Source organism: Blennius ocellaris (assembly GCF_963422515.1).
Source record: "Blennius ocellaris genome assembly, chromosome: 5".
NCBI classification, from domain to species: domain Eukaryota; kingdom Metazoa; phylum Chordata; class Actinopteri; order Blenniiformes; family Blenniidae; genus Blennius; species Blennius ocellaris.
This window is the reverse complement of record NC_137654.1, coordinates 13,388,470-13,411,809: the sequence shown is the minus strand read 5'-3', so window position 1 is coordinate 13,411,809 and position 23,340 is coordinate 13,388,470. Positions and strand designations below refer to the sequence as shown.

General features: G+C 39.6%; 1 protein-coding gene across 1 annotated transcript in view; it reads right to left on the bottom strand.

Annotated features, from left to right (window-relative positions):
* Positions 1-23,340, bottom strand: part of nphp4 (nephronophthisis 4) — a gene marked incomplete at its 5' end in the record, with an annotated part of 183,363 nt that overhangs the window by 34,003 nt on the left and 126,020 nt on the right. Inside the window, 2 exons of the mRNA XM_080496857.1 lie at positions 10,522-10,705; positions 12,381-12,541. Of these exons, the coding sequence (XP_080352983.1) occupies positions 10,522-10,705; positions 12,381-12,541 (345 nt within the window). The remainder of the gene's footprint in view (positions 1-10,521; positions 10,706-12,380; positions 12,542-23,340) is intronic.

The window sequence follows — 23,340 nt, the reverse complement described above, 5'->3', positions numbered from 1 at the left end:
GTGCCAGAGGACTAAACTCTATCAAATGTATTGACTGCCTCTTGCTGTTGCATGACAATAATGCTACTCGGCACCACCCCACCTGCCCGCCCTCTCTGCTCTGCTGGCAGTTCTCGAGGTTAAGGCCACAACAAACCACTGATTTACGGGCCCCCAGAACAAATGAGAGCAAGCACCGAGGGGTTTTCAAAGTAGTACGCAATATTCGATTTCTCCTCCCTGCCCGTTCCAGGCCACTGACCTTTCAGAATAAGCAGATTCTCTCTCACCTCAAGGCTGAGAGCAATGCTGATAAAGTGGAGCCTAAATATGCCGGCAGCCCGAGCCTTTAATGAGTGAGACGTACAGTTTGCATGGCCATGGTGGGAGTACCCTATAGCTCAACTAATTGCGAGGTAAATCTCTCTGATATTTTGTTCCAGTTGTGACAGCTTCAGACACAATTCTCTCTCACCCTTCCTCTGCTGCAACAGTCAGTCTCTCTGAGGCTTATCGGGCAGCTGCAGATGAGGAGCACTGCGAGGTCTGGAGAAGGTTCTAATCTGTCTTCTCTACAGTACTGAAGCAGATACATGCTTTCCGTTTACGTGTGACTGTGTTTGTTTACTCTGTGTGTGTGTGTGTGTGTGTGTGGGGGGGGGGGGTGTCAGAGGGACAGCAAGAGAAAGTGGGAATTGGATACAAAGGATAGAGCCATAACTCAGTCAGCAAAACCACTTTTCCTCCATAGGCTTTTCCTTCTGTCACATATGGGCCAGTTCACTGCTGGCAGACATTACCAACATGCTTCCAAATTGGATATTAAAAGTGCTCAGTGCCTTAAGTTGTTGGCAATGCTGACAATATCACCTTTTTATGAAGCTTAACTCCAAACAATAAGTGTGTGGACGATAGAGCTGGAACATCAAAGGCTATTATGTAAACTGCAGTAGCCTTGGCTCTTGTATATGACAAAGATACATGTGATTTAAGATGATCATCAGCCAATAGAGCTGCCAATTTGCAGCATTTAGGGTGCTCTTATCCCAATTATTTATAACACTATATTAAATAACTGATTTGAGAATGTAGTTTTCTTCAGCTGTAAGAGATGCTGAACCAATTTTAGCTCATTGTTTGGTTATTTGACTTGCAGCCTTTACCTTCTCTCATCCAGCAAGTGACAGGTGCAGTGTTCCACATTAGAAAATTGTTTGGCACCAAAATGTTGGTAAAAACATGTTTGATCAACGGAACATGTGTTTTTCCTCGGTGCTTTAAAAATGAGTACACAGCTAGGTTTTGTATTGTTCTGGCACAGTTTCATCGATTCCATGAGAAGGTCATGATGTAAATCTGCTACCGGTTTAGATTACATTTTGGCAGATATGTTGATGTATGGTAGTTTGCTTTGGTTCATGAGGCCTTCAAGTGTAAATGGGCCTTGTAAATGGGCTTTTTATCTCACAAACTTGGTTTCTTCCCTCTTACTTACCTGCCTGTAATTTTGAGTGTTAGATGCTATTCATCCTTCCTAATTCCTGCTCCATCCATATTGATGGTGGCAATATAGAGATAAAAAAAATGCTCAGACATCGACGTCCACACAAGTTCCTCTTGCTCTTCTGGGCAGACTGCTAACTGCTTTAAGACTAACCAAGATCTATCATCTCTCCCATCTTGGGCTGACCTGAAGTGGTGGGCATTGCCTGTGACTGGAACACCTCCAAATGGGAGTCAATCAGGGGTCATCACGATTTAAAGCCAGATCCAGCTCAACTGGTTCCCCACAAAGTTGAGGATTGATGGCTGCACTTTGATTCACTTTATTAAGGAGAAAACTAATTTCAGTACCTTGTATCTGATACTGCGGGTCAAGACGCACCGTTCATAGCCATAGGTGAGGATTGGGCTGTAGCTCAACAGGTAACCGGGGAGTTTTGCCTTACAACTTAGCTCCATTTTCACATTGACGGGTCCTTCCCAAGACAATCAGATTCTGAATAAATACCAAGACTAACACAATCCAGAAATGTCCTTTTAACAAAAATAGCAATCCTTGTGAAACCTGTCTCGTCTTGTCTCACCAGGACAGATCCCTGGAGACGGGCTTGTGGATGGTGTTCACCAGCAAGTGGCTGGCCCTACCCCAAAAGCCTTCCTCTGGAGGCCTACGATACGCCCACCCCCCTGCGTGGAAGAGGTGCAATGCTGCTCACACAATATATGAAGGTGAAGAGTTTAGAAAGACGGTTGGTCCCCATGGAAGAAACTTGCATGATGTTATTATCATAGCCTGAGCAAACCCCACAAGTGTCTATGCTCAGTTGGCAGTTTGCTTATTCCTTCTTATTTATCTATATAGAAAATAGTACCTTAGAAGATAGTGAACAAAAAAAACTAAACTAAACAAAACATAAAAAAGAATTATGTATATGGTGGAGAGAAGGCCACACTGTGGTGTGGTGGTTCACATCATTGCCTGAAACAGTCCAAATACATGAATTGGTGACTCTAAATTTCCTGTAGGTAATATTGTGAGCGTGTGTCTCTTTGTGTTCTCAACATGATTGTCTGACATCTTGTGAAGGATGTTTCCAGCCTTCACCTGCAGCCAGCTGGGATGGACTTCAGTCACCTATAATCCTGAATTGGATGGACAGCACAGAAGATGAATGGATGATGATTTTTTCCAATATGAATACAAATACTGCATACAAAACAAATTACATCCTATTATACAAAGTGTGAATCATTAAGAGGTAAATGCTTATGAAAACCGATAACCAACTTCTAAGCATAGTATTCAAATAAAGATCTTAAAAGATTTAGATTTAGAAAGTATTTCTGTTGTGTTAAAGTCTCCATTTTATGAAAATGGATCTTATCTGTGTGGCTTTTTCAATTCTGTGATTTTACTTTTACATTGCATGTCTTTTGTGTCTATTGAATTTATTGTATTTGCTTATGTTAGTGTGTATTTGAAAGACTATATACATCAATCACTCTTAAAAAGTCATTGATCAGTCCACAATTTTTATCACAGCAAAGGCTTTGGGCTTTACATCATAATGACATGGATTACAAAAGTTTACTCTAAGATGTCAGTTTGTTGTCTTTGGGACTGTGTTGCTTGCATACAGCGATGTTTCTGTTTCAACTTAGTACATTAGTAGCTGCTTCAAGATGTCAATACAATGCAAAAGTGTTTAAGAAAATAAAGAAAAGAAATTGCTGGTCTGTATCATTTCCCATCCCTCTGTCTTTATTTCCCCCAGAATGTTTATTGCAGGCTTTGTCGATAAAGTCAATAAAGCACTGTAGCTTTGCTGTCAAACGGTTACGTGAGACAAGCAGGCGGTCGTTATCGTTCAAAGTGTCCTCATCTGCTCCCACAGTGCTCAGTGTGCGACCACCGCCTGTCTTCCTGAGGTCTGCATGTCCACACAGCAGCACAATACCCCTCCAACAGTCAAAGCACCATTTTTGCAGCTCTCCATCATTGGACTAAGCCACTTCCTTTTGTCTTTTGCGATGCGATTAATAAGAGCAGCTTTAGAGAATGATTGAATAGGCCTGACAGTGTATATCATTACAATTTAATTAATTACTTGTCTATCCCACCTTGTGATAATTAAAAAGGATATCATTTGATGTTTCACTCTTTTTCATTTGGAAATGACAGCCTGCCACTCACTTTTTGGAATAAAGTCTAATTCTGATGAACTCCCAAAGGGGGCCAAGCAAAGACATGAATAATAGCACGCATGATGAACCACATGCAATTAGAAAAGGGAGCATGCAGTCTGAAGTCAGGACTACATTGATTGTAAATTATAACAGTATGGGCGGAGGACATAAACCAACTTATTATGTGACTATATAACTGTGTGTATTACTATACAACTAATCCCTGGTAACAATCAGACTGTTTGGGGTAAATAAATAGCACCATCAGCCACAAAGTCCATCCAAAATATATTCCAAAAGGATATGAATACAACAGCAATTCTAAACTATTCTTGAGTTTTTCATGTCAGCATTTAGTTAAATCACTTTGATTTTGTAGTTTTTCCACAATTCTGTGAAATTCCTCTTGTAAGGCCAGCATCCCACAAGGCCATTACACCTGAAGGCACAGCCAGGTCCTTAAGAGTCTGGTGACAGCAATTGAGAGCAAGAGGATTTTGGAAATTACACGACACAGAACTGGAAACAGATGCTCAACTATGAGGTGGAATGCAAAAGTCTATCTAGTTGCAGTGGGATGCAGAGGTTTTGTGGTTTCCTCCACAATTGACTGCTAAAAGATCTTGCGATCCATGGTCAGGCTCTGCGACAGACAAAGAAATCAGCCTCTGAAGTGGCAGAAAGAAGGAGTGGATGTGGATCAAGCTGAAGATCGCCATCTCAGCTCAAAGACCATGATGACATGCTCACAAGTTTCCCTTCCAATTGCCCACTTGAGAACCCAGGTTAAGGTATGCGGTCCGCTTTAGGCTTGATTCAGTGAAGAGGACACCCCGTGCTGTGCATAGTCACGTGGGCTGCACCAACGAAACAACAAGGTAATTCTTATGATTGGATATGGGATGCAAGCTCAGGCTTGATCATCCTGTAGCTGGCCACCTTTAATCACGTGTCTCGTGTTTGAAAGGCCAAACCCTCTGATTCAAAGGGACACTACTGATGATGTGTCCCAAAATGTACATCATTCCCATATCTGAGACAGAGCTCCCAGGCCACAACCAAACCCAGTTTACTATCACATCCTGTGTTCAATGATTCTCTCATAACTTCTGGTAGGCAAAAACCAAAAACAGGAAATAAAGAGAGAGTCACTGACAGCAGCTTTACAGCACAAAAATTAAACATAAATATCAGACATGACAAAAATCAGTAAAGTAAACAGATATAATGGAAGAAACCAGCATTGTGTGACAGGACAAACCCAGAACTAAAAGCAAAAAAGGAGTTGAGAAAAAATAACTAACACACTCAAACATTTTACTGAATGAACACACATTTTAACACACATTCAATCTGTTTATTATTGTTTGTTAAACTTTCCAATGATATATGTTTAGTTAGTTCCAGCAATAGAACATACTTGGTGAGATTTATGCAAAGACTTAAATGTCTATAAATATCTGTTTCTGTCAATAAGCAAAGCTGACTTGTCACCTTAATACTGACCTGACAAGCCAGTAATCCTCAGCCCCTTTGGTTACGTGTTGAATCAGCATGGTAGTGCCAGGTCAAACATTTATCTTACAGAGTTGGTAGATCGGACTCTGATTGGCAGCTGAAGATGTGGGAAATGTCAACCGATCTGTATTTTTTATTTCTTTTTGTTCTCTTATATTGCTATTTTTGCAAACCAAGGCTGGAGAGATATGGTAAGTTAGATGTTACAGGGTGAAGGAGTGTGATTTGTTAGTTTTCTACCTATTCTGACTTTTTGAACATAAAAGACTGGCATTATTCTGTTTATGTTCTATTGTTGCTGCCTGTGCAGTGGATGGACAGAGGAATCTAGTTAACCTCTTGTGAACGAAACCCAGGCAACTGTTTATATGATATTTGTCCAGCTCGGACGGGTCACAGACTTTGAATTGTTTCATGCATCAGTTCATCCAGACGAAGAAGATTTTTTTTTCCTTCTTCCCTGATCATTCGGTTCCTTGTTTGATCCATTCAACAACACAGTTTCTGAGTCTGATATTAACAATGCAGGTTAATATCACATGTTTGAGCTCATCACAGCATCTATAAAACTTATCTTCATACCAAAATGAAAAATGAAAGCACAAGGTTAAACAATATTAATCTCTTTTCACCTGGGCATGTGGTTAGGGGTTAGGGTTAGGGTTAGAGTTAGGAACCAAAACATACAATCAAAAACTTAACTGCACAAAGAAATTAACAACCTGCCACAACTAAATGCAAAATTCAAGAATTTACAGCTTAAATAGGTTAGTGCTTCATAGCTCAGCCTTTTTTCGTCCACGTGCAATCCTCCAGCCTTTTCCATGAATAGATTTACTGGTATGGGTTCCTCCGGACTGATAACATGTATTTCAGTTGTTCATTTGTTTTCAGTCCAAACAGAAAATTGTCATTTCAGCATATCAAACACATTAATTTACTCCCGGGTGATAACATTCCACCCCACATATTCAGTTATTCAGTTACTCTCCGTTATTAAAAGTTAAAATAGGTTAAATCTCATTTCATGGCAGATCTGTGTGCAACACGGTGATTTCCTCCATTCGTCCTCACAATTCTATAGCTCTTATACAAACGTACAGGCCACAGATGTGCCTGAATAATTTTTCATCTATGCTCCTGCTCTCCTTTGTTCGAAAACATGTATTACACTGTCGCTACCTGATAACTGAAGCACACTTTGGAGACAGAACATTCTCACCTAAAGTTGTGATCAAAATCAAGTATGAACGGTCCATTTCATGAACAATTTCAGAAACGTTCATCATTTTTTGAAGGAATAACTTCAAGTCCATGTAAGAATACAATTGCGACCTCGAGACTAGCATACTATACAATGCTGCCCGTTAAAACCCAGCTGACTGAGCAGGTAATTACATGGCAATTTGTTTACTTTGATGATGATGCCACATTAAATTTAAAGGGAATTTTCAAAGACTCAAATCAGCTAATTGTGAAGAGATGTAAAGACAGTCTGGGCCAGACCAGCACACATGGGAAAGCCCAACCAATTTTGATTAGCTGTCCAATTAATTTGATTAGAGCATGTCCAGGCTTCATCCAGTGCTGCTGTGGCAGATGAAGCAGGAAGAGAGTGTCAGGAAGCAATAGCTGTGGCTAATGAAGAGACAGATGTAGCAGAGGAGGAGAGGAAGACAGCAGCCAACATGCTGCAGATGGTGAGCCGGCTCGGGCAAAGGCAACAGGTGAGATTGACAGCAAATACCTATAGATGCAGAAACAAGGCAGGTCAGAAAAGCTGATTTTTTTTTCTTTTTTTCCCCCCCGAGGGAAAAAAAAACTGTATCTCTCTTCTTCTACCATAAATAGAATCGAGTTCAGTTGGAGAGACTCCTCTTTCCTTTTTGTCTCTGCTTCATTGACCATTTTTAAGAAACCTTCCTTCACCTTAAGGAGCTGCATCTGCATGTTGCCTTTGAGGCCATCCAGTGGGGTTTTAAAGGAACATGTTTTTCCAATCCACAGAGAAGTGCCATAATTCTTTTATTAAACTAGAAATATGCGATATGGGATTCTGACATGATATCAGTGATAGAATTTGCCTGTCCGCCTCTCAATTCTGACAACCCACTTCATCACACATGTCCACGCTCTGTTACACCTGCCTGTGCGCACACATCAGTCTATACCTTTGTAGCATGCGCGACTGACTTGATATGCACATATGCCTCTGTGTGTCAGTCAGTGTGCAACTGTGTGTCCTTCCCATCAAATCTCCACTTCACATCTTTTACCACCCACCAAATAAGAGCGCTGATTCATTATGGCTTGATGACAGACGCCAAGAAAGAAAGAGACACGTGTTGGATATGGGAGAGGTGAGAGCACAAAACAAACAGCCAGACAGAGGGTGGAAGGCAGAGCGTGTGATTGAAGGGTAAGAGGTAAATGGATGAATCAGAGAAAACAGGAAGACAGTGATAAAGAGAGAAGAGAGGAGTGAGAATGTGAGAGCGACAGATGGAAGAAAAAACAAAGAAAAGTGCTTGCGAGTACTCCCTCCCCAAATTGATTCTGACTGTCGGCCAGGGCGCCTGATGGATATCTGAGCCTTGATTGGAATTTACATGCCAGACACAACCCTCCCCCTTTCCATCTCTGGCACACCCAATAACCCACTGCGCTCTCAACCTGCTTTGAGTGATAAGCGCCATGAGAAAGTGCCCGAATATTTAGTCTCAACAATGGCACTGCGAAGACTTTCTGAAGCCCTGAAAAGAAGCCATTGTTTATGAGAAGAGAGCAAGAGAGAGAGAGCGAGAGAGAGCGAGAGAGCGAGAGAGAGAGAGAGAGAGAGAGAGAGAGAGAGAGAGAGAGAGAGAGAGAGAGAGAGAGAGAGAGAGAGAGCATCTTATTTCAACAATTGATTAATGGCAAGGAAGCTATCACTGGCTGCCATCACGCCGCAGGGGCACGCCGGGCCCAAATTGGATGAGTGCAAAGGAAGAGGAAAGGTGCTCAGTTGCCAGACGGAGTGGAACTATCACATCAAGATATTCTTTTTTTTTTGCTTTGGCACCATGTTTGCTTTGCAACCCTGCACACCTCTGTCTGCTGCTGGAAATGGGAACTTTCAGCACGAACAACAGTGGAAGGGAATCACTGTCATTTCCCACCTCTGCACATCAATAAAAGTAAACAGACATTACCTCATAATCTTGAATCGTGACCTGAATATAAAGCACTCCTAAATATTTCAGGAGCTATAGGTGAAGATAAAGCAAATACAAGGCTTTCTATATTTTGATGCTTTCTGTTTGCACAACAAAGCTATTCACACCTTGTCCCATGCATCCACTCTGAACCTTCCTGTGTCTCCCAGCGGAAGCAGTACTCGTTGTTATTTATAAGTGTCTTCATAGGGATGTGTGCTAGAGGAATACAAAGACAACAATCAGGCAAGTCCGATGATTTCTTGCCACGACATTAACCTGAAAGTGTCTTATTCTCACATAATTTCTGAGCCAATCTGCCGTGAAAGCCGTTTTCACTTGTATAATCAGCAAGCATAGGTAGTTCAGATCCTGGATTATGCAAAGAGCCTCAGAATGTTGACGCATGAGATGCTTTTGTGGGCACAAAAAAAAAAAGAGCCAGAAGTAGACTTTGGATGTCGAATTGTTGTCTCACTTCAGGGTGTTATTTGGTTGATTTGTCCATCTGTTAAATTCGACAGCGAAGAAAGTTCATGTGGATTCTTGCATCAGCTCGAGGCTGATTGGTCATATTTAACTTTTGCCAACCCGTATTTTCGGATCACTGACAAGTTGGATAAAAAAATTACTTTCGATATCAATATTCTCCCATTTGAATATTTAGGACCATCCACATTGCTACCTATTTTATTTTAACATTTTTTAATTTGTCCTTCAACTTTAGGGCCAGGGTTAAAGGTATACAGGAGGATTTTCAGGAATTTTAGGAAAGAACCGCCCTCTCCACCGTTTGAAAAAAATGCGCATGCGCAACGCTGTACCTGCTACCGGGACGGAACGCCTACTAAAACGCGTGCGAGAGACATGCACGAGCCCAGTTCTCCTCGTGCACGCTCTGTTTACAAGTCACAAGTCGGCATTGCTCACATAAGCTCACTTTACAAGAAGATTTGCACCAGAGGGGGTGAAACTGTGTAAAAATGTCCGAGAATAATGCGTCGGGTCGGCCACCGGCATAATGAGAGCCGTGTGGAGTGAGCTGCGCGCAGGGACGAGCACGTACGACGGGCTTACGTCATATATCACCAGAATGATTGACAATTGGGAGGACCAGTTATTTTGATGATCCACCCGGAAGAAGAAAATCCTCTACTATACCTTTAATTATTCAAATAGTTTTTCATGTTCAAAAATACCCGATAACATGAAGTACAGCTTTTCTCAAATGTACTCTTCTGAAATGTCTAGCAAGTTCCCATGAAGCAACCTGCATTTCTATAAATGTTTTTTGTCTGAAATGTTCAGAGAGCTGCTGCATCCAGGTTGAATGATACAGAAAATTCACAAACCCAATATTTCTTCACTCATCACAGTAAAAATATGATCTCAACACAGAGTCACGGTTTGATTTGATTAAACCATAAAAACAGGAAAAGAATACAGTCAGAGAAATATCTATGTGCACAGTGAATGTAGTGTTTCTGAGTGTACTAGGTTTGTTTTGGGAATACCAAGACGATACGTAATGGGTTTCCAGCTTCTCCATTGTCAGGACCTTTACGCTTGATGCAATCTGGTAGAAATCAATGACGTGCTCCCCTTAACTCTTACTAACACTATCAAGGGAAGCCCACCTCACAAACCACTGCACTAAGCCATGAGTTCATAATAAGTCACAATAAGTCTTGACAGCTATTCAAAATTAAACTTTCTGGAAAAAAAGCTAAAAACAAAAAAAATAAGGTCATTTTCAAATCTCTCTACATTTTTAACACCAAGAACAGAAACTTGTTGTACTTCAAGTGTTGGGATACACCTGCCAACTAAAACTGCCAATAAAGAAACAACTGTGGTGAGACCATCAGTATAAATATCACCAATAAATATCACTGGATACACTCAGAAAGATTTTGAGTAACTCCATGATCATGAACAGCGCCAAACAGATGAAGTAAGTTAGCTCATGAACAGTCTCTTAGCTCTCTGTGTTGTAGATAAGTGCTTCTATCACACTGCGTCTCAACAAAGAAACATATCAGGTGAAGCAGTTCAATGCAGCTTTACCAAACTATTTAGTTGATGATTGTCCTACAAGTCAAAGTCACATTCAAGCAATTCAATGTCTTTGAGCACTTGCCTATGTTGCCCGTGCGTATGTGAAGCCAGCCTCTGACGATGGTGTGGACCGCCATGGGGGAGCAGGCCGAGCGTCGATCCACATCTGTACCGGTCAGTAAAGTGTCCTCTCCCACGTAATCAGTGGTCAGTACCTCCACCTCATGCAGGGCCTGCACGGCCGACTTCCCCTGACGCAACATGTACTGTGGACGGCAGGGAGTGTGAGTGACATAAAGGATGCGTTTACTTTCAAAGCATGCATGAACAGTTCAGGACTTCAGAGGTAAATTATGGGACAAGACAGATGAGTGTGTGTCAGAGGTTTAAGAGCTGCTGGCTGTGTGTATTACTGCTAAATGGATGAGGTCAAGTTCAACACTTGACACTCAACACGTTAATTCTTTCTCATTAAATGTTTCACAAGTTTGACAAAGATCCAAACACATCAGGAGCATGTTGGACCATGCAAGATCAGTTCGGTCCAATCAATATACGCAAAGCTGAAAAGACACACAAATAAACACAAATAAAAATTCTGTAATCTGTGTTGTTTTTATATTTAAAAGTAAAAATGGGAGGAAAATTGTGTTGATAGAATCTTTGATCACAAATATGAGCAACATTGAATAGTGTCGGATGAAATCAAAGCAGACTGTGTTTTAAGTCTTCACATGTTTTCAGATGTTTTTGAATTTCTATTATTATTTTTAAGGACACACATACATCAATTTCAGGAATCTTTTTAAAAAAGTAAAAAGATTATCCGAGGTATCACATCACACATTCATAGAAAACTGACTAATACATAGTGGGGTTTTTTTGTATTTGACATTTTATTATCAGTTTCCTCTGCACACCTTGTTTTCTCTATTACTGTTTTATTTACACTGGGTGAAAAGATATCTAAAGTACATGAGGCAGTCTGTGAAGCTGGGAAACTTTATTTCGTCATGCTTGGACATTGCTTGATAAGATATCAGCAAAATATCGAACATGTCAAATTTGTGAGGGGAGGGCGGGGCAATAATGGCAGAAATGTGTAGGTTAAAACAATGGTTTGACAGGAACACATTATCACTGGATCTAAACAAAACAAAACTCACACTATTTTAGAATTTTCAAAAGTACAAAAATACAATATTACAGATTACAATAATAATAGTAATAATAATGATAAAAATAAAAAATAAAAAGTTAAAATCGAAAGTTGATTACATCTGGTTTTTGCGTGTGTATGTGTATGTATATGTGTGTATTGTGTGTATATGTGTGTATATGTGTGTATATGTGTGTAAATGTATGTATATGTGTGTATATGTGTATGTGTATGTATGTGTATATGTAATTGTTGTTTTTTTGTTGTTGCTGTTTTTTACATCGGTTAGGCCATCTAGTTTGTACGTTTTTCTTCAAGAATGGGGTTGGAGTTTATAAGATTTTTTTTCTTCATCCAACTCCTGTTCTTCTTTTCATGGAATGTATTGTTTGTTTGTTTTTTGTTGGATTGTTGCTTTATTTTAGGTTGCATTACCTTGAAAAAAGAATAAATAAAATGAAATGAAATGAAATGGGGTTGACATTCTGAGAACCTATGAAATATTATACCGAATGAAAAAATAAACTGGAAATCTCAGGGTGGCACATGCACAAAGAATTCTATTTATATTTTCACATCCTGTCATTTACCTTTAATTAGTTTCTGGTTGCTTTATTTGCCTGGTGATTATTTTAGTTTATGAAAGCTTGCGAGTATGTGATTGGTTGAAAAATTGGCATTGTATTCATTATTTTGTTTTTATCTATTGTATTCAAAATGAAATGAAAAGAATAAACAAACTGAGTTGAAGGCACTTTGCCTTCATCTGACAGTGTTGGTACCTTGAGCTCAATGGCAGTAGAACCTATGAGGAGCAACGAGTCGCTGTCCCAGATGTCGATGTGCATGGTGTGGAGGTCCAGGTAACGAAGAAACCATCGCTTCTCTCCTGGCTTCAGGAAACTGTCATCAACTCTGAACTGAACCTGCAGACCCGGAGAGCCTAAACAAGAACAGAAGAGGCTTCAGGCATTTTAAAGTAGTACAGTGTGATTTTTTTTTTTTTTCTTAAAATGGCAAAATAGTACCAGAAAAGTACATTTCCAGTGTAGAATATACAGCTTCCAAGAACCATCCACCCTTCAGTTAAATAAACACTGTTGAATTCCAATGATGGTTGTTTGAGATTTCAGTTAACTGGCTTTCATAATGTAGCATCTGGCCTCCCTACCCGGGGTGTAACATGGGCTTTTTTTGTGTTTGGAGGCAAAAAGGTACAAACCTCACACACACAGTATATAATCCTCCGGTTTGGATTCAAAATGAATGCTGAGACATCATTCTTTGCTGCATCAGTTTTGACCACTGAGAACAAAACACGTACAGATGCACCACCTGAGTGAAATGCCCCTCAATCTGTTTATTAAATTACCCTTTACTTTGATCCAGATTTTAGAGGCGAGCCCCAATATGTGTGATCAGCTGTCAGCCGTGCGGCCGGATCAACGCTGCTGCAGTAGCCATCCGCTGAGAGTCGTTAGGTCTGATGACTGCACAGCATGACAGCATAATAACCAGGGAGTAGGAAGCCATTTCACAAAAAATTAGAAGCACCCGAGGGTTCTCGTAATTCAAGATGATAATGGTGCCTAACACAGTGCCAAAAAAACCTCAAGAGTGATTCCAAGAATAGTGGGATAAAGTCACAGCTTAATCAGCACATCCACGATTGGCTCTTGTGAACCTCTAGAAGCGGCACATTTTGCTCTTCATCACTCTCAAGAAAAATGTTTTACTTTGCAGAGAAAAGACAGAGCACACACTTCAAGGATTAAAGCAGCTCCGAGGGCCGCATACATTTAAAGAGCTTCAATGTTTGTTTGATATTTTGTCCATCCCTGCAAGGTCACATGCAGAGATGTGAGCTCGTTCAGCCTAGCTCAAAGTAAAATCCCCAGATTCAATCTGAAAATGTAAAATGTGATCCATCCTTTTAGTTCAAATCATTCAAATGAAACTGCTGCTGAGTTGGTACAGTGAGCATCCAGCAAGAGCCTTAGCCAAACATGTGGCACTACATTAGCATTCCCATGTGTGCGTATCAGGTATGAGTCTGGATGTGTCCCAAATCTCCTCTTCAAGTCGGTATCAAAGCTCCCCCACACTGTCTTTTTTATCCCGTGAGTTTAATGTGTGAGGACCAAATGGGCTGGATGGGTGTGGAGTAATGAGGACCTTTGGTGAAAGCCCTGCTGTGTTAAAGAGACCAGCGTGCTCCTCCGACTCTATCCACAAACCAAATGAGAAAATTATTTTTTCCCAAACACATTTAATCTTGAACACATACAGTGCAAGCCAGTGTTCCCATGATAAATGCAGAGTGTTCTGAGGCTGCCCGGGCTTTTCCTCAGGATTCAGACAGGACGGGTTGTTTAAGATAAATACTTATGACATTATAACATTTGCTGGGGCTGCACAAATTGTATGGACTGACCTTAAGATGAATCACTTCGTCGATTTGTTCATGTGGAGGTGTTGATGGTCAGAATGACTACCTGAACCAGGGAACTACAACCCTTATGACAGCATTCACTTTAGCTGTTGAGAAACTGATTTGAGCATTTACAAAGTTAAGTTTTCAAATTCACACAATCGATTTCATGAGTATGAAAGAACCTAAGCGTCATTGATCTTTCACTATTTTCTTCTACTGTGTTCCTTCTTTCTTCACTATGGTTTCACTTGAAATGTGGAAACACAGCATTTTCGTTTTAGAAAGGTTTCATGTTTACACAGCAACATGTCCAAAACAATGTACATTTACATGGAAACACCAGAAATGTGGAAAATAATGCATTCTTCTTGTTGGGCAAGTGGATACTGTTGCTTGTTTTTGTAATGAAACTATGAGCAGAGAACAATATGCTATAAACATTAACAATGGCATTGATATGGAGAGACATTAGGGGTTACTTTCCACTATAAAACTACCAAGTCCCAGGAGAACATGGAATGGGAGTCATGACAATCTGGAGGCCACCATTGTTGTTATTGTCCATCTACTCACACATGTGACAAGTAACGATTTACTAAAGCCATGGTGCATATGCATTGCAGGAGGAAAGTTCCACCTTGAAGACATTTTCAGAAAGTTGTGTTTTCAGTGGTGTAAATGGGCCCCCAAAAGATTACCACGTTTTTTGTCTTCATTTGAAAATGTTGCCATGTAAACAGGGCTTTAGTGTCGATCCCAAAGACACCTCAACAAATAGGCAGGGTGGAATAAAGGCTTGGGATCACAAAATGATGCCCTTTACCAACTGAGCTACTGCTGTTTACTCATTGATTTTAAAGGCATGCAAGTCACTGTCAGTGCTGTACTGTTCTGAAAGTACATTCATGGCTTATGGCTGCTGAGTTTATCAGCAACCTAAAGCAAGCATTCTGAACAAATGAGTGTTGCTCAGGGCAAATTGTGAATAGGTAGGTTTTTATTTTTTCCCCCCATTAAAAAAAAAGAATCATTCCTTTCCGAACGACAGGATCAATTGTGAAGTAATGACAGTTGACTTTCCTCATTTCAAACTGTATTTTTGTTTCACATGAGTGTTGCCCTCAGGCTTAACCTCTAGCATTCACTTTTCTACAGATAAACCGACACATGAGCAAAATGAAAGAGCACTTGGTTCATAAAGACAACCATAGATTGTGTTGTGTTTTTCTCAAGTTCATTCTCCAAAAGTATGAGAATATTTTGCATGCAACACAGTCAAAGAGACTGTCAAAATAGCTTAGGAGGACTTGAACATGCCCAAATGAAGAAGCGCCCCGAGCTGTAGACCCTGAGCATGTTTCTATTGCATAATATTTCATTCTTATGCTCAAAGCCCAAACCCACTGTATATTGTATTGTACTTTGAGCATCAAGAGAAAAGGTAATTTTGGACTGAAATGAAAAGTAAAAATGTATCCAGTTGGGCTAAACCTTACAGTAGAGTGATATATCATGCTTGTATATTTTACAATCATTGGAATTTTTTATTTTTTTTTGTGATATCTCAAGATTGATGACCAAAAACAAGAACTGACTGACTGACTGAGTGAACTTATATTTAAATAACGCAAATGACAGGGACAATGGTTTTTGACCTTTCGGACTTGTTTGAGAGTAGCAAGTAGAAAAGATAATGAGGCCGAGAAAGTCAGACAACAGGACAAAAAAAAAAAAGGTCTTGTTTTTTGGTGCCCCCTCCATTTTGCTCAAGCTTTTTCTCCTTTAACCCACCCTCCCCTCTATCCAACCACCCACCAACTCTCTCCACTTGGACCATTAATTCTCCCAGCATGCTCTGGGGCTTGTCTGCTGTGTGGACGGGTGGCGATGAGAGCACGGAGCGAGAGTGAGAGTGAGGCAGAGTGTGTGTTTGCGCTCACAAGCGGGGAAGAGCTGACAGATCTGGCCCAAGGGCTGTACAGGGTTGCGTGTGTGCAGCTCGGTCTGCAGACGAGGAGCGGCACCCAGCAGACTTTTCCCTAACCTGGATGGCCTGCTCGGTGTGTACACAGCAGGCCGGGCAGGCTGAACAATCCTGCCGGAGATCAGCAACTCTCAGCAACGCTGTGAAAGCTGCAGGCAACCAAAACAGTGAGGATGCACAGTGTGCTGATAGATGTAGAGACTGACGCAAACCCAAATACTATGGAGAAAAAGGCTACGTTAACCAACATATCTGCAGGAGAAGAAAACAGCACATACTGGCTGTAAAGAATTTCTCAGTATCCAACCAACACCAAAAAGTAGCAATCTAGTTCTTTCTAAAGAAATATTGCTATCATATTCTAAATAAAAATGGAGCATACGATTCAGAAACATCCAATAAGGGACCACAGGATTGTTCAAACAGCGAATTATGCATGCTGTCCTCTGGGAGCGTGATGCCGATGTGAGTTGATGCTGTGGTCGATTGAGAGTTTGTACTTTGGAGCAGTAACATGGCCAATGAAACATGTACAACATTGGATTTTCACAGGGGATTCTGGGTATAACCCTGAAGATGAAGGTCCCACAGTGGCATTGTTATTTGAACAACAAACTGAAGTGCTCCCTCACCATGTCATTTTTTTTTTATTGAATAAAACCTAAACCTTGTTGTTTTGCCAGCTGAACCGTGCCCGACTGAAGAACTTATAAACTGTTATCTCAATACAAGGAGCAGTATTGAACCATAAACAAATACTCACACAAATACACAAACACTGAAAACCAAGAGATGAAGAAGCTACAGGCTGAAGGAACAAGAAGACTTGTGAATTCAGATTTATAGAACATCTGTGATGCAACTAAAATGCGTTGGTGGAAAGTCTAAAGCACATTCTCCATGTTAAGCCTGGCAGGCTGCAGGTACACAAGAGCAACACGAACACATGAACTCATTAAAGGATTTTTCTGGAGTTAACTGGGGTCAGTGATCCCAGTGTAATTCTTCAGCTCATGTATTTAATAGCCTAATCAATATAATTAACCTACTCTGTCCATCCATCCATCTAGCTCTTATACCCACTTTACTCATGTTTTGATCTCTGAGGCTGCAACCTGTAGGACAGGAGTTCCAAACTCATTTTAATGCAGGGGCCGCATGCAGCACAAATTAATAAAAGAGTGCCATAATAACTTTTAAATTTAAACTTTAAAGTTTTTATTTGTTGTGGTGCAGAGTATACATGATGCAAATGTCTATATTTTCACAAAAAAACAATAATGATAAAAATACTACAATATCAACATAAATCCAATTTTTATTAAACCTTTCAAAGCAAAATACAGTGAAATGTCCAAAAAAACGCTGTTATTTCAATCATGTTTTTATTGTTCCATGTATTAAAATTAATATTGAACAGACCGGTCAGTTGTCCATTAGGTGTGGGTTGATTGCTTCCTTCAATGATGACTCCATCCAGTAGCTTTAAAAAAAGCTCATAAACGTAACAATATACGAGTAAAATAATGATCTGCCGAATGACAGTTGACCTGCAATTGGCTCCTATTGCCATTTCAACCCGCAAAGCTAAACTCTGCTCTGACTAAAGTCCATAATATTCTAACTGTTTTCCATATGCTCTTTGTTATTGATCATTTACAGCTGGACACAGAAGAACTGTGTATATTTGCCAGCTCTGATGTCAAAACAGAATCACTGGCGATTGTCAATTTACTCTGAAATGATTGCAGTCCGGCAGACCTTTGTGTTCCTGGCAAAGATGGGGAGGCACACGAAGAATTAATAAACAGCCCGGCCACGTTCTGTCCAGTGAGATGCCCTCAGGCTAATGTTGTAATGGGCAATTTTAAGTCTTTAATTTGTTCAACTATCATGCAACCCAATGCCGACAGTGGTCATTTTAAATTAATAGGTGTTTTTTCTTGTTCTTTTCTCTTTTTTAAATTGCTTTTAAAACAATATGTTTCCTTTCAGCTGTGCTTGTGTACACTGATCTGTTGCTTTTGACAAAGACCTCCCTCTGCACAGGCAGAGGGAGGTCTTTCCATGAACTATGCAGGCTGGAAACAAGGTGTTTTTCTTTTTTAAATTAGTTCACATTAATAAACCTTATTGTCTCTGGTGCAGTGGATGCCACACTACAGGTTCTGATTATTGAGATTATTACCTTAACAAAGAAGACCTGCAAGCCTAATTATTAGGAACACTGACCCCCTTCTTCATCTTTGTTACACTCCATGTTGGATTTTATAAACATTTTAAAGACTTTTTTTTTTTTTAACTCTTAGTCCTTCCATTACTCTTGCTGTAGCAATTTATTCCAGGTAGTGACATCAAAGGGGGGTAGCTGGATGAGGCTCGGTACTCTTCACTTTTATTAAACCTTTTCAATTTCATTCTGAGCAAAGTATTTAGCGAGATGGACAACTTCAAAGACATTGCTAAAAGTTCCAAACAGAATAAAGAAGGAAAAGTGAGGAGGTGACTGCATGTCCACAGAGACGGAGAACGTCCTTTGGAAAGCAGCTGTTTGAAAGAATCTTATTTTACACTGATCCTTTCAGTGTGTTAGTACTTTCACTTGTATTTTATACAAATTCCCGAAGAGATCAATATCTTATGATTTTGCCATTAATAACTGATTGATGGCAATCTCCTCTCTCACAGGTTTTCAAGTGAATTTCAATCACTATCTAATGCGTTTCGATGATTCATGTTCGAAAACTGTTGGAATGTTATTTGTTTGGAATCTTTGCTTATAAGTATGGCCCCATTAATACAACAATGTTTTCAACAAGAGAAAACTTCTGTTGTAATTTGGGTGTGAATTTATGAGATAATGGTGATCGGAGCCACGAAAAATGCAACTTTTAAAAACAATTCCCAAGGTGGAGCTTTTTGAAAAACACTCCATCACTGTGGAAATGGCAAAAACCGTGGAAATGGCAAAAAAAAACTTTAACAGTGCTCCCCCAATAAAGTATAAATCTGCTAAACCATCATCTGGATCACATGTGGAGACACATTTTATTTCTTAAAAACAATCAATACTGAGTGGAACAAAACGACAAAGAAAACCAATTGAAAGGAGCTTCAATGTTAGCAGTGTGTTGTGCTCTCTTCACACATATGTAGGTGCTTTGATTAGATAAGAATAACAGCACCCACTAGTGCCATACATGAAAATGCTGTTTCCATGAAAACAGACATTGTTTTAGCAGCACAGTTGCCAGTGTGGTATTACGGCATCTTGAAATTTCACCCAAAAATTCTAACCTTGGTTTTAGGATTTATTTGTGTGTATTTCAATTATTAAACATTAGTGACATAAATGGATTAAAAATGGTTTATAAATATAGATGAAACCATTTCTTGTGTTTATAATGTACACTACTTCGAGAGGACAATGAAAGCATATTAGGGACCAGATTTCTATAGTTTTCCTATAAACAATAACTATTGGAGGTATTGCCAACACATATCCAGGATTCAAACTTACTTTTAAGGAGGAGAAACTAAAGCAACATGGTAAGTTAAGCAGGTCTGTTTTTCTTTTTTCTTCAATCTTGGATAAAATTTTAGGCTCAAGCAGGCTTTTCTGTCAGAACCAAATTACAGAAACAACAGAAGGAGTAAATAAGCTGTAGGTGATTTTGTGTTTTTTTTTTTTTTTCATTTTCAGCCCATTATTACCCTCATGCATATTTTTTGTATACATAGTTATAGCTAATGCCTTTTCAATTGTTACTTTGTTGAAAGCATAAATTGGCTTTGCTTCCGTCTGAATTCACCTCACCAGATAAAAACAGAAACATAACAAGAAAGCCACAAACACGTCAGTCAAGCGTGCAGACTTGAGAAGACTTCTAATCAGCAGGCAAATAAAAACAAGAGTGTGGGTGGACTGGCTGCGTGGGGCATATCGAGGATTATTCACATCCCTGGTGGATAATTGCTAAAAATAACAAGGTTCTCACATTGATTTGTTGTTACCATTAGTAGCTCACATTTTCCACCAGTTTGTCCTGCCGTGGCCTTTAATGTAAAAACTGTCTCTTGTTGTTGTGGCCCCTAATTATAATTTAATACCAAGGAAGACGAATGGAATTTCATTTACTCCATTGAACTCATTTAATTGTTATTACCGACAGTTTAATCAAATTAATTGCCAGCAAATATCTGTGACACATTTTTTATTGTCTGAGTGAAACCAGTTGAGACAAAACACTTTAGTCTCTGTGTCTGCTAACTTCCACGAGGTAAACATCAGGATGCCACGCTGCGCCTCATTCCTCTCCCACTCTGAATTTTTAGTATCACCACAGTCATCTGGTATTTTATCATAATATGTCTGGTAGAAACAAACTATTCTCCTACTTTGCTGTGGGAAAAAAGAGAACTTTGAAATGCATGATTAGGAGTTTGAATAGAAAATCCTAGTTTCCCTTCTTATTGAGGCAGTGCTGACTTTTAACAATGAAACAAACACAGTTTGAGAAATTTTTCTAAATGCTATATTTATTTACACAATATGGTCGGGTGTTGCTTGAAAACTAAGTTAATATCTTGAGGAAAATTGTGAATATTCCATATCTCTTTTCTTTGGTTACAGTGGCACTCGCGTGCTGTAGGAAGACCACTTCAGTGTAGTGAGAGAGTACAATAAAAAAAAAAAAAAAGTTATGTTTTATAATGGGCTATTTTATTACAGACATTGTATAATAATACATATTTGCATACAGAATGTTTGGAGTTCCTCATTCTTATGTCACTAATTAAATTGCACTGAAGTATAACTGTGACAGACTGGCGACCTGTCCAGGGTGTATCATACTCTTGCCCAAAGTCGGCTGGGATTGGCACCAGCAACCTGTGACCCTGTATTGGATAAGAGGGAAAGAAGATGGATGGATAGATGGATGGATGGATGGATGGATGGATGGAGTAAACAAATTGGTGCACTTTTCTGTTCAGACATGTGACAGCACTTATCTTTATCTTATTCAACAAACTAAGAAAAAAAAAACTACTGATGGCTTTTCAGTGGGAATCAAACTTGCCCCCCCCCCAACTTCTACAGCTACTTTCCATAATCCTTTCCATTTAGTTTGTATTATGTGGTTAATCAGTCCAGGTGATCAGGATTGCTACACAGATGTAAAAATGTGTCCACATAAATGATGATTATCTACAATTTGAATTCATTGATCACAATATGAGCTAACCTACTTTATCTTTTATTTCCAGCTCCATGTGACCAAATGCTTTTGAAGATGGAAATAGCATAAATAGAATCACAGTTTACTATAAACTCTGGGATTCCCATTTGAAGAAAATACTGTGGCTCTCAAACTAATGCCAGCTTTATCCTCTTCACCAACAAAGAATTAACCGTGCCACAGAGACATATTAATAGAGATGATTAGATATTCAAAAACTTTTTTTTTCAGGAAAACTCATATTTGCATGAATTGCGTTTATTATACATTTTTGTGTTTGACCAAATGAGAAACAGCCACGGGCACCTTCTTAATCATAATATGTCTGCGCGAAACAAACTCTTAGCTTATGTTTGTGAGACAAAAATATGAGACGGCTTTGAAATGCATGATCCCACTTCAAATTCCTGGTTCAACCAATTTAATGAGTCACTGCACAGAGAAATATTTACCTCTTTCTGGGTAGAGATTTGATTTCCTGCTAGTGAGGGGAACACAATACCAGAAATTACTGTGACATCGACTGTTCGTCATATCTTTTATATACTATTGAATCAAGTGTAGCGCTCAACCTAACTTGAGCTCTCAGAGGAAGGAAATCACGAGAAGTAATGAATACATGAAGTGACCGCCTGAAGCAGGATTCAGAGAGATTCAGAATGCTGAGGAACTTTATACGCAGCAGGAGACAAAGTCACAACACTGTAATAAGTGCAGCAGCTTTGAAGTTCAAAGACAAAGTCCTTATTCTCTCCAAAGCCCCGTCTTTTGTGTCTCGTCATCACAAGCAGATAGAAAACCCAAACCAGAAAAAAGTGAGTGATCAGTCATCTTCCACAATACTGGGATCATCCATATATTTATAAATCTTCTAAACTGCAGAAACTAAAGAGCATGTTTAATGCTTTACACTCACATCCATTTGCCCAATTAGTGAGTGAAAGATAATGGAAAACCTTGTTAGGAGAGGGGAAATTAAAGTGACTCCCTCTATCAGGACCAGTCAAATATTGTAGTGGTTGCGCCACTGTTTCAACATTTCTATCCAAAGACACTGTGCTTTAAATAGCAACATAAAAATGTACAAGTTGGGAGAGATTTAAATTCAAATGTTATGCATAAAAAAAACATTATTCCTAAAACTTAATATCCAGCCAGTTCAATCCAATTCATGATGCCTTTAGTTTGTTCAGAAGCATTTTTTGTTTCAGGCAAGCATTTGATTTGATTTGATTTGATTTGATTTGATTTGATGTGCATAAGAGGCTACATATTTAGTGGTTTATCTGCAAAACCAGCTTCCCCAAATCCACATTTGTTGATAATTACACACTGAGCTAAAAATCTAATATTTCACAGTAAGCAGAATGGCAGGCAAAATCTGGACCAACGTGCAAGCGTAACAGAAAAATAATTGTCACTGCAGGTTTCAAGGTGAAAATAGTTTCCTGGGTGTTTTAGGTGAAGATGGCATCTGCACTCTATAATATCCAAAGAAAACAGCATGCAAATATAGCAAACCTCAAAAACCTGTGCTATTGAGAGACGTTTGGTCTCTGTCCTACGAGCGACATGAATGGTCAGTCATGTCGGTGGACACGGTAGGCTTTCAATGCACATTTGGGTTGAGTAAACATTATTTCCTGTAGTATTCTGCTCAGTTGGATGGGATGGTTGTCTTCCAATCCTGAATTAGGCAGTTGGACCCCTCACCTCATGGGTTGAAGCGTAATTGAGCAAGAAAGTGAACGTTTTTAGTTCCAGTAACCGCTGTTCTACCACTGAGATAGATATTTCTACGTTTAAGTTCTTAATTGAAGTTTCTTAGTTTGAGGTCTGGTTCCAAGTTGACTCTTGCTTGGATTAAATGTATGTTCACCTGCGACCTGCCTGATGTGCCATGCTTCTGGCTGTCTGAGAACCTGTGACAATGCGGATGCACAGAAAGAACGTCAACATGATGTGCAGCATGTATAATGTATGCTGGAATAAATCTATGTGATTTTATGTCCTGACACCCCCCCACAAATACACATTGGAAGGTCTCCTATAGGACGGGTCATAAATGTGCATGGAGTGACTGT